General features: G+C 40.3%; 1 protein-coding gene across 11 annotated transcripts in view; it reads right to left on the reverse strand.

Moving 5' to 3' along the window:
* Positions 1-12,833, reverse strand: part of ROBO2 (roundabout guidance receptor 2) — a 1,042,619-nt gene that overhangs the window by 146,217 nt on the left and 883,569 nt on the right. For all 11 annotated transcript variants that reach the window (XM_039556213.1, XM_010399525.4, XM_010399519.4 and 8 more), the window contains 2 exons: positions 3,771-3,928; positions 2,078-2,198 (listed from right to left, as the gene is read on the reverse strand). In XM_039556213.1, the coding sequence (XP_039412147.1) occupies positions 2,078-2,198; positions 3,771-3,928 (279 nt within the window). The remainder of the gene's footprint in view (positions 1-2,077; positions 2,199-3,770; positions 3,929-12,833) is intronic.

The raw sequence follows: 12,833 nt of genomic DNA on the forward strand, positions 1-12,833 counted from the left end.
ATGGAGCAGACCAGGATTACCCTGGACACGATGTTACAGAGAGCCCAGTGCACCAACACAGAGCTGCAGGGCCAGGAGGCAACCAGGAAATGGGCACAGGACAGCCAAACCATCTCGTGAGACAGCAGATCATAACCTGAGCACCTGCTTCCTGCACGCTCCTCTTGCACAGCAAAAAGGAAGGTGGGAAGGTATCTGGGAACACCCAGATAGAAGGGGAATTGTAGATAGGAAGATACCAAGACAGGGAATTTTAAATACAATTTTCTTTAGGCAGTCTAACACAATTAAGAAGAATTAAAATATCTAATTTCATTTATTGCTGATTTTGTTCAGTATTCACCAAATAGTTTTAGATTGTATTTTGCAAGTTGATTGCTATGATTATACCCTGTAAAAAAATCAGAATATTGTAATTGGCTATGTATTATTTTACATATCAAGACAAAACTAATATGGTTCATAGCTCTGCAGGATATGAAATTACATGCACATTTCAGTTTTCATTCCTACAGTTCAATGCTTTTTAACAAATTATTTTCTTAAGGATTTCTTAAGGCTTTGTAGTTTAGGACTGCAATCTGCTTGCTATCCACAGGGAGTATTACCAGAGATTAGCAGTACTTAAACTGATGAAGGAGATATGTCATGTCTCTTTTGCATCTGTATAAAGCTACAACTTTAACAGATTGGCTGCAAAGGGCATAATAAATTGATAGAGATTCTTTCTCTGGCTTTTTTTTTTTTAAGGTATAATAGTTCTGTCTTTAAAAGCCACATGTTTCCATGAATCCACAACAAACTAGTTGGAGTGGAAACCTTTACAGTCTTGTAAAGCTGGAAAGCAGCATATCCTCAGAAATTGATGGATCTTGTCTAGCAAAAATCCTTCCCTGCCTTTGGTGAATCCCATAATATATATATATATTCTTTTAAAGTGGATAAACAAATGTTGAATTGCACATACATGCAAACACAGAAATGGCAATAAGGACTGGGTTTTCCAGTGCACAGTATTAGGCAGAGGTGAAAAAATCAGGAGCATGTGCTTCACAAAGGACCTTAGGATTTCTATTAAAAGTCTCTCTGGGGTTACAAACGGTCTAGTTTGGAATTTCAGTACTGTATCAAGGATATCAAAGGGGTGCCACAGGAGGGAATATTAACACTATTTCTCTTTCTCTTTTGTCAGCATGGACATGTTTTCCTTAGCAGCAAGGGTTTTTTCCTTATTGATCTTCCTTTGTTTGCTCAGAAACTCTCGACTAATTCCTACAAACCCATGACTGTAGGATGCACCACAGCATGATTTTGTGGCTTTGCTTCTTATCCAGTTGTTAGCAGGATGGATCCAGCTTTAGGTTTGGTTATTACTCTGTTCTTGCTCTGGACCCTAACCATGGGGCAAGTGCTCCTAACAATTAACTCCTCGCCCTGCCCATCAGGTCTAGAAGCTCTTTCACACAGGAAACTTACTCAGTTTCGATTCATTCGGCAGCACCAAAAATCTAAATGGTGTTCTGGTTTACAGGATGGAAAGCTGTTTCAGGTCCTCTAAAAAAAGAATGACGAAAGTTATCTCTATATATTCAAAACTTTGATTTTGGAATTGTCTCCAATGCCTTTTTACTGATCAAGTGAGGTTTTTTGTGCTTTCCTACAAAGGTTTGATTTCACAACCCCTTGGGAATATAGAATTATTTAAATAGGCAATTCTGGTCTTAATCCCTGGTAAGCGGGCATTGTCAACTGCATTAGAAGTAGCTTAATTACATTTGGCCATTCTGTGAGGGAGAGCATAGTCCTGCATTACCATCTCTGGTTATGCACATCACTGTGGGCCTCCAGTTAGGCTGAAACTATGTGCTTAGAAGGAAAACGCTGAGCCATCACAGCTCCATCATTATAAACTGCAGCTTTTAAAACCTGGTCTCCTCCTGAATCTGTGAAATGCATCTTGAGCAGTACTGCTGTGTTTTGTTAACCTTGCTTTATCTCATGTTTTGATGAGCCACCCAGGGTAATTCAGCCTATGACATTTGTAGGGGAAAAGCAATAAAAGCAGGGGTCTCTTTACCAAAGACAGTCAGCTCTGCAGGGTCGCTGTCACGCTCCCCCACCATGTTGGTCCCAACACAGGTGTACATTCCTGCATCACTTTTTCTGGTGTTGGAGATCATCAGCTTCCCACCACGGATCTGTTTCAAAACAAGGAACATATTTTTAACTTCAGGTAAACAAAATACATCAGAAAAGGTGCTACCTTCTCAGGCGACAAGTTCCACAACCAAGGCATCCTAAAGTTTTGTCTGTAAATATATGTATAGCTTTAAAATTATATACTTATATATTTAAGTATCTTTAAATACTGTTCTAGAATACATTTTTATCCCATTGACTAATTTCAACTCGCAACTAATTTCAATTGTATTTCATTTTGCTCCTTTGGCTTTCATTTCCAAGGTTACACTTCTTGCTGCCTCTTGGCAGCACAGAGTACTTTTATTTTTTGCATGGCGATATGTAAAGCACTCTTGACATCTTTAGTGAAAGAAAGTTAGTTTTATTAGTTTTATTTTGTTAATTTTATTTTACTGGTGTCTGAACAGTTTCCTTGATCACTAATGAAGACAGGTTTTCTCTTTTTGTTGAGGCAAACAAACTGAATCTGTCCCAAACTGGGAATTCACCTGACACTTAAATATTTTCTTGGCTATAAAGGGTACTTACACAGTGGAAGACCGCGGTACTTGAAAGAAGTAAAGTAAAAATCTGTGGCTAGTGAAGTCACAGTGCCAAACGTTAGACAATGGGGTGCTCCCGAATAAGCTGGGAATTTAGCCAAACAAACTTGAGGGTCAGGGAATGATAGCCAGTTCTCTGCCACTCTTCACTCTTCTACTCTTGAGTAGACCCTAGCACAGACAAGCAGCAACAATTCTGATTCTTTGGCTTGGAATAATTTCTTAGGCATCCAGAGCCACTAACAAGTTTCCTGATAGCACTTCCATGTTGAATAAGGTCAGCACTGAATCATTCCATACAACATAAAACTTTATTGAAGAAATATAAATTATGAAAAGCTAAGCATTTAAAAATTAGGAATGAAACATGTTCTCACCCACTTAATTTGTCCCATTTGCTTGCACAGATCATGATTTATCTCTAATCACTTGGTAAGTTAAATATTTCTGCTGGATCCTTTTTCATTCAGTACAAGAAATGAACGGCCACAGAATTCAACCAGTGTTACTCATTTGCTTAACATTTTTTCCTTTTCAGGAACCATAATTCTTTAGAGCATGACTTCAGCCTTCATTTAGATACATCCAAATTGCTGCAATAACTAAAACATTACCAGTATCATTCTAAGCTATTGGGCTTTTTTTCCCCAGGGATTATTTGTGCATCTCATAGATATAACTGAATTTCCTTATAAAACACCTCCCTGATATTCTCAGTTTAGAGAACTGAGATGTAGAAAAAGTAAGACCAAACTGGTCAAAGACCTTCCATGACCAAATCTCCAGCTCTAATGGATGTCCATTAGACTGGATCTACAAACCAACCCTCAAAGAAGTTCAAGCTGGAGACCCAGACAAGGAGCAATAAACAGCCTTCCCCCTCATCTGGGAAAGCTCGGAGACGCAAACTGCCAAGAGCAACGACGAGTCTCTGTGGGAATGAAGGCTATAAAGCTGTGTAAGCTCTGCTGCACTCAGCTGTGGACCCCGTGTCTACAGACAAAAAACCACCTGAGTTGTACTCACACTGATCCGCTCCTCCCTGTCATCAATACGGACTTTGTCCTTCTTCCAGTAGATGGTAGGCTCAGGGTGCCCTCGAGGTGGCTGGCACTCCAGTATTGCAGGCTCTCCAGCTGCCACCACCACATCTGTAGGGTTTTGGCGGAAGTCATCCCGTAGCACTACAGCGATAAATGAGGGAGAGAGGAAAAAAATTAATAGAAGTAATGACATTGGAAGTGGAGGGAAAAAAAAGGTAGAAACACATAATATTGACCAAAAAAGTCTCAAACATCATTAGGTGATGACTTTGCATCTTATATTGACTGTAAAAGATGTCATAAATGAAGCTGGGCAGATATGCCCTTTTGTCCAGTGGAGGCAGATTTCACATACATGGCTTTTGTTTTCCCTTTTTTTTTTTCTTTGCAGATAAGAACACTGCTCTGTATTTAACTTAGAAAGACTTGTAGCACCCATTACTCCTCTTAACCTTGACAGGGTCTCTTTCCAGCATTGCAAAAGTAGCATTGCAGGTTGGATGTTAAGCTCTTTTCATGACAGAAAACAACCTGCTCAATATCTGCCTTGCCTGGGTCTCCAACTCCAGCACAACCTAGGTAAAGAACTAATACTGAATTGCAGAGTTACAACTTGATTAAGGCCATTGCCATTATTACTGCTATTATTGTAATTTTGGCACATACATGCCAAAATGGTCACCAGTTCTGAAAGGTGGCAGAGAAATAAAACTGATAGTAATGTACTTCCAGCATATTTATTGCTTCCTTCTCTATTTTTAGTTCTAATATTTTTGCCACCTTGACTAGCCCTGTACCACTACACTGAAAAAAAAGAGCATTTAAATCACCAAGCTGTTTGAGAACTAAATTAGGCAACACAGGCCAGCTTCTTATGTAAATCAAGCTTCTGGAAAGGATTAGGTCCAACTAGCTGGCTTCAGTGTGTTAGAATGATATCCACTTCATCCTTATTCTTCCATGTGTGTCCTAGTCTCTAGGTTAATTGACATTCTTATAAACATAAAACTGAAAATAGCTCTAGATGAGCTACTGAAATAGAATTTAGGGCACTGCCCCTCCTTGAATTTCAGCTACGCATGGCTTTCATTACAGCTTTAAAACAGTTCTCGCCCTTAATGGAACCAGGGCCCTCTGAGAAATTAGAAAACACTGTATCCTAGTGAAGGGGCAAGTCAGGAAGAGTTCAGCAGAAATTGCTCAGTCTCATTTCATAAGCAGAGATAATTTACTGCTTTCAATGTTAATAAAACGTGCCCCATTTTAACATTTGGAACTGAGTATTTTTCTCTTCTGTAATAAGCCAGAAGAAAAATATGATTAATACATAGAAGAATTGGTCTCTGAATAGTCTGAGGTGAGTGGGCTGTACATATGTGGCACTCAAAATGACATGGAGGTAAATTTTATTGTTCTCCATTTTGGAATACACAGGTAGATCCCAGAGGAAGGAAGGAATTAATTGGAAGTTAATTCCTTTTCTAACACACACACACACACACACACACAAAAGAAGTGACTATTTAGGTCTTGCTCTTGAAGCATAAAATAAAAGTAACAGGAGGCAGCTGGCAACAAATGCAGCTCTGGCAAGAACCCATAGTCTTCTTAGGTGACACACCCAATAGATAACAAAAAACTCAATCCCAAAATATTTCTGAATAATACAAACCCCTCATACACTTCTGATTCACAATAATCAAATTGGCAGAAATGGAATTTATAGAACTTCAAGATCAAATGGAAGAAATAACCTAGGCAATGCAGAGCACAGAATTAGTAGGATGAAGATCATGGGCTGCTGCTATTTGGCAGTACAACACTTTGCAAAGCCAAGAAAGTCAATACCATGGGAATGTCAGAGAAAGAACCAGAAAAAAGGTCTTAAAAAAATCATGGTTTTTAGGAAAGTATCTTCCTATGTCTCTGTGATCCCCATGATACACAGGAAGCAACAGCAATTCTAGACAATGCTATGCCCACTTTTGTATAACTGGCAAATAGATAATAATTCACTTCTTCCATTATTATTAGACACAAAATAAATATTATTTTTATTGGCTTGATTCTACTTGCAATTACAGAATTTCAGTGCAAATCCATTAGTGGAAAATCCCCAGAAAATCAGCAGATCCCACCACATAATGGCTTTATATTCCTGACTCCTAACTCCTGGCAGCAATATTAAGGAAAGCATTTTCCTTGAACATTTCACACTGCTATATGAACCTGACAAACACAGTTTCTTGGAGTGATACACAGTAAATTACATTAAATTTCTCTGAATCATCCCAGCAACTGTGTAAGGTTCCAATCAGCCTCAGAATATGAGGCTAAGAGGTGATTTGATTTTATCACGTTCCTTTACCTAAAGTCTCACTGCAAAACTGGCTTGAATAGAAGACAAAATTGGTGCTACAGACTTTGCTTAATCTTGCTCTGCACCTCAGCACATATGTGAATCTTGAATAGATATATCTCACCATTTCCATCTAAAGCATTCTGTGTTTTAGAGGGAAAAAAATGGTTGGAGAAAAAAGAAATAGGGGAAAAATAAAGTAGTGACAGAAAAGCAAAGATAAGAGAAAAATGTGTGAAACAGAAATTAAAATGAGAGAGTAACTCAGAGGGGAAGAGGGGGAAACACTAACTTTGGGGAGCCAAAAAGGAAAAATCCAGATAAAGGAAGGGAAGAAAAGAATAAAAGCAGAGAGAAAAACAAGGTAAAGAGCAAAGGGTACAGGCTGCCATTCCTGTGATTCAGTATTTTAATGCAATCTAACAACAATGAAATAAAGCATAGACATTAATCTGATCAGCCCAGCCACCCCAGAACATCCAAGTATCACCCTGGGAGAGAGGGAGCAGGGAAGAGGAGGCCAGAGCATGAGCTGGCGAGCTTGGCTTTCCTCCTGGAGTGGGCACAGGAAGCCACAGAAGGAAGGAGCATCAACTGGAAGTTGAGTTCACACATATTAGCACAGTAAATGGAAAAGTTGCAGCACAGCTTAGTGCACTCACCATATCTAATGGTACAGTCATCTGTGAAAACAGAAAAATGATTGAGAGCTGCAGAATATTCCTCAGCCAATTATCCACAATTGCTGGGTACTTCCAAATAACTATTAGCATGCCTGAGCAGACCACCCTCTCCACACCCAGGCAAAAGGCTTTTGTTCACGTGAAAAGCCAGCCATCCTCAGGGCCCTTTTGGCAGGGCACAAATACTAATGTTTTAAAAATTTAACACCAGCAGAAAAATGTTGTCACCAGCCTCCTCTTCCTCATCCTGTGTTCTTGCTTTGCTTTATTCCAATTTTGCACACAGCTCCCTTGGTGCTTGCATGGGTGTTCCCCTACATTCTTGAGTGTTACCTTACATTCTTTACTGTGAGGATGGTGAGGCACTGACACAGATTGCCCAGAGAAACTGTGGCTGCCCAGTCCCTGGAAGTGCTCAAGGCCAGTCTGGGTGGAACTCTGAGCAATCTGGTCTAGTGAAAGGTGTCCCTACCTATGGGTCACTGGATGATCTTTAAGTCTCTTCCAAGCTAAACCTTTCTGTGATGTTATGATTAAACAAGGGTGCCAAAGAGGAAGATTCCCCACCCCTGCCTGTCCACCCTGGGACTGCAGCACAGCTGGCCCCAGGGGCTGCTCCCCCCAAGCACAAACACCCTCACGTTCCAAAAGGCAAAGCCTTGCAAGGGCAAAAGCTTCTGGATGGCTGGGCCTTGCTGTCTGAAAAGGCACCGAGGGACTGGAGAGCTACAAAGAACAGCTGAAGTGCACACACAGCCTACAGTGGTGCTGTGGACAAAAGTTAATTAAAGTTTGATCGGTCTCTTTGTGGCTCAAACAAGCTGATGCTGCTCCAACAAGATAGATGTCTGTGAGCAGTACGGCAGTCTTTAAGGCCCCGTAGTGCCATTTGCAGGTAGCCAGGAGTGTAACCAGGGAAAGGGAGCACATCCAGCCGCGGCAGTTTATCCGCGGGATAAACACGTGGAGCACGCACCTGCCAGAGCGAGGGATGAGGGGGAAAGGAGCAAAAAGGAGCCCCTGCTCCCAAGGCAGCTGCTAACCAGCACCTGCCAGCTTAGGCCCAAATCCAGGCCCCGGTCAAACTGATGCTCATAAACTCAGGGAATTACATGGAAACCGAATTAATTTCCTCGGCTGAGGTTCCAGAAATTTTTTTAAAGGAAGTGGAGATAAACTACGATGTTTATGGGGTAGGAGGGAAGGTGGTGGGGTCAAAATTATTCTAGGCTAGATATCCATGCCCTAATCCTTCTTTCCAGCTTTCAGGCCCTTAGAAAGAAAACATTTTTATAGGATTTACATTTACATGATGATTACAAATAACCATCTGTCTGCTTCCACTTTTTCAATCTGGTCCATGTCCCATGAGCCCCCAGCCTGTGGTCGGAGCAGCTAAGCTGGAAGGAAGAAGTGGATGCCCGTCAGGAGGCTTTGGGATAATTGCATTCTTCTCCCACCAGCACTTGTCTCTCTACCTCCTCCCCCCTGTGTGCATGGCAAACGTCTGAAATTACCAGGGACAGAAGGGAGGGAAAGAGTATCTCTGTTGCCTTTTTCAATGAATTAGAATGTCTTAAAACACAGCTACATCTGTTGTGCTGACTAGAGGGTATAAAGAGATATTGAGTAAATATTAATGCGCTTCTGTAACTTGGGTCCTAGTAGTTCCTCTTCCCCCTCCTGCTCTGTTTTGTGCTTATCTCAGGATAATATCATTCTCATATAAAGATTTTACACAGTTTGGTCATCTGCCACACCACAAGTAGGTCTCCCCTGATCCAAGGCACTTCCCCACAGGCACTTTTCCTAAACCCACTGCTTTGGCACTTCCCTCCTCTGGTACATACTGGTATGAACAATCGACATGAGTTATGAAGTCAAATAACTGCCCAGATGTCATGCAGTGGACAGATTAAAGGATTATTATACTTTAGGTAGCATATGGTGCAGGGAGGTATTTTAGATCTTTACTAATGTGTATGATCTGCTGAAATGGTCCCTGAGCAAGCCAGCACTACCTGCTGAAACAGGGTGACAGAAAAAAACCTCAAGGGGTCACAGACAACCTTCCTTGTGAAGAATAATAATACATTTTGTTTGAAGATGCTGCAGCCCGACCTCTTTGTTTTAGCAACTGCCTCTGTCTCATTTTGTAAGGAAAATTGTAACAAAAACACACAACCTAGGCAACAGTCCTAGGCAAGACTCTCAGGGAGTTCTTGAGCTCCCTCTGCATGTGCAGAGGAAAAAGCTGCAGCCAGGAAAAAGCCGCTACCTTTAAAAATATATACATTATAAGGAGCTATTTTTTCCTCCTGTTTTCCCCATCTTTTGCCTATCTCCTGATACTGCCTCGCAGACACGAATGCTAGCTAATTTACCATGAGCCCCAAGCCTATGAGAATAATTTTCAGAGGTGTTAGGATATTTTCAGAGTCTAGTAGCTTCAACCATGTTTGATTAGTAGGGTACCTAGAAATCAAAGTAATGAAGAGAGCAGCACAGAGATACCTGCATCAAGAAACAAAAGGAGAATCTTCTTCCTTGCCAATTCAGAAACTTTCTTTGGCTTCTTCCCTTTTTCTCACTATATCATGTGCTTCTGAACTTAGTAACTTATCCAGTACTTACAGCTCAAGGAAGCTTGCTCTTTATTCTCAGGCCTCAGTAAAGACAAAAATGTGGAAAAAACCCTGACATATCCTCTAAAACTTTTAACTGTTCATATACACAGATATAGACATACAAAAGATTATGCTAAACATTAATGTCTAAACGTAAAAGTGTTGCTTCTAAAGATGGAATCTATATAAACCAGGTGAGCAGAGAATTACAGTGTTGAGGTGGGTGAAGCAACAGTGATGAGTAAGGGCGCAGATTCCAAACGGAGTCAGTGGGAGATAGCTGGCTTTTTGCCTCTCCTCTAAATTGCAGTCTGAGGTGTACCCCAACTAGCTGACTGTACAAAGGTCAGGAAAGAAGACAGACTTTTTCCTTTCTTATTTACAGCACACACTGCAGGAGTCAGACTTTGAAATCTTTCTAGCCCAGTTAAGGGCATTGCCAATCTATTTTCCCTTTTGCACAATTACACAGGTATACAAGTGATAGTTATTGCAGACTTTAGCTTATGATTTCTTCCTGATTTTTTAAAGACTGCTATTTGGGCTGAAGTAAGCATATGCAATACAGCCTGAATATACTTACTGAAAAATTGTATAATCTCCCTGCCTTTCTTGTGATTCATTGTGATCATTTGAATGCAATCTGACATCTCTGTATCTTTTTTTCTGAAAGATTTTTACATGACTACTAGATAACATGAAGAGTGGAGATTTTTCTAATTTAGAACATAACATATTTATGTTTAAGCCTCCTGATTGAAAACGAAGTTCTATCACCTGCCTTCCTTGCAATGAATCCCCAATAACCTTCTCCCTGTTTTAAAATCCCACCTCCTTCCACCAGCAAATTCTGAATGCTGCAGTTAACAGTCAGCAATCTCATTACCCATCTGCTATAAATCTTAAAAAGCATCACTGTGTTTTGACAGTCAAGAAAGGCAAAGGGAAGCAATAAGCATAACCAAGTATTCTTTATGAATGCAAATATCCTGAAGACCACATTTAAGTAATTTCAGAAATCTAAAGCTATACAACATAATACGTTGAAAAATTTTCTCTAGGATACAGAGCAGATTTCTTTTTTCTTATTCTTAAAGCATAATCAGTCTTGATGAATGCACTGCACAGATTGCTAATGTGAACAAGAGACACATTACTAGGAGTTTTATTTCACTGAAACTGAAAACCCAATGACTTGCTTAAAGTTCAGAGACTTTCTAAAAGAACTGATACCGTAATTGTAGACAACAAACTTTAAAGAAGTGCATGGTCCGCTGTAAGTCTTCAAATTCCACAAGGATCAGACTTTTAGCAGTTTAACTCAGATCTGAAGGTAGCTTTTACACGATCTTCACTTTTAATGTACTACATATTCAGAAAATCATGGGCATTACACAAGTAAATAAATTAGTTATTTATTTTTTTACCAACTAATGTGAGTATCAGATGTGGAAGTGAGCACAGCTTAAGGAAACACCACATGAAAACTGAAGTGACACTTTTTCTGTCAGTTTTATGCCAGAATGTCTTCTTTGCAGCAGGAATATGGGACTACTTTCACCAAAAGCACTACAGACTCTTCAAACCCCATCACCTATGCTTCCCTCCCAACAATGCAGTAGGGAGGATCGTGTTTAGGAAAAGAGGAAATACTCCACAATGTCTCCTTGGCTACTGTCATAAAAGGATAGATTGGACTTTGCCTGTTTGCCTTTGGTTGCCAACGAAGCAAAGAAGAAACTTAAAAGAACTAAGAATCCATAAAAATTTTTCAAAAGCATTGGCATCCAAAAAACCTCAGGCGCTACTGATATACAAACAAAATTCTGGTGGGAGCTTTTCATCGTGTACAAGAAACTGTACACTATGAATCTATGTGTACAGTAGAGAGATTCCTCAGAAGGTACAGATTTAACTAGTGAAGTTCAGAAACTACAGTATATTAACACGCAGGTTTGCTGTTGTGAGTACAAAAGTAGCAGTGCCAAGTACCTGCAGCACTGTGATTAACCTACTGAAAGCTACCTAGAGTTTGAGACAGCATTGCGCAACTGAATTTTTCTGTTTCTAAACTGAAGCTGCTTCTCCTACAACTACTTTAATTCCATCAGTCCCCTGGGTTTCCAGTTCAAGCCCAGCCAAAACACCTAAAATGTACACGTGCCCTCGGTAAAACAAAAGAATAAGAGCAGATGAGAATCATGAAAATGAATACAAATGAATGAATATTTCTCGTATGAGAAATATAGAATGTTACATGCTTCATTTAGCCAATATAATACAGACTGCAATCTCAGAGCTCCACTGAAGTGTGAATAGCCTCTAATAAACTTCTTGTGTACACATACACAACACATACACAACAGCTGGGATGCTTTCCCGTCTTGGCAGGGGGCACTGCCACATTACTGCTATACTTCAGCCACATTAGGCAAAACATCAAACAAAATAGGCTCTTGCCCAACATAGGAATCCTCTTCCATCCATCCCCCATTTCTCCATGCCCAACCATGGTCTCTATCTGTTAACTGTAACATAAAACTCATCTAGTCAATTTTTTGTGAGCAGGATTTTTTTTTTTTTGGTCCTGCTGCTCCCTTCAGAAGTCAGGATAGAAAATGAGATATTGGAGCAGACATAGCAAGGCACATATTCCACAATAAGCTTTTGTAACCATCACGAGGGGACTATGCAGCCACACTTCATCAGACACGGAGCGTGAGATGCATCCACAGCTGGTACACAAAACCAGTGGGAGTCCCCTGCTGCTTCTCAAATACCTCCCTTCGCATCCTACAAACTGTCCCCATGTCAATGGGCCATTTTGGGGTGCTTGCCAGATGCCATTTCAACAGGCTCCATAAGCTTGGCTGGCCTCACATGCTCTGTCCCAGAAATGGGCATGTCATGGCAGACAGGCTCACCAGCAGCATCTCCTTCTGGACCTGACCTTTAGTCATCAACCTTCTGAAAGGCTCAGCTGTTTCCACTCTTTGTAGAATTTGCCCCAGCAAATACAGAATGGAAACTGGAAAAGCATAAAATGTGCTTGCATGGCTGCCACTGAGGCATGTCCTGGCATCCCATCTGAAAGAATTTACAACAAAGCCCCACCTCCTAAAATTCCTCCATCACTTATGTTTGCATATTATTTAATTCAATATTACTTTAATATTTATTATTCAATAAATTAAAGAAGTAAGGCTGCATGGCCAAGAGAAACTGTTCTTCATAACTTCTACTCTATCATCTCTGAGGACAAGAAAAACTTTTTTTTTCTTCTGATGTTTGGGTCATTTTTGAAGTTTTGTGATTGGGTTCCTCCTTCAGAAAAGGAATTTCAAATTCTTTCAAATTTAACAGTGGACAAAAAATGT

This window comes from Corvus cornix, chromosome 1 (genome assembly GCF_000738735.6).
Source record: "Corvus cornix cornix isolate S_Up_H32 chromosome 1, ASM73873v5, whole genome shotgun sequence".
Taxonomy (NCBI): Eukaryota; Metazoa; Chordata; class Aves; order Passeriformes; family Corvidae; genus Corvus; species Corvus cornix.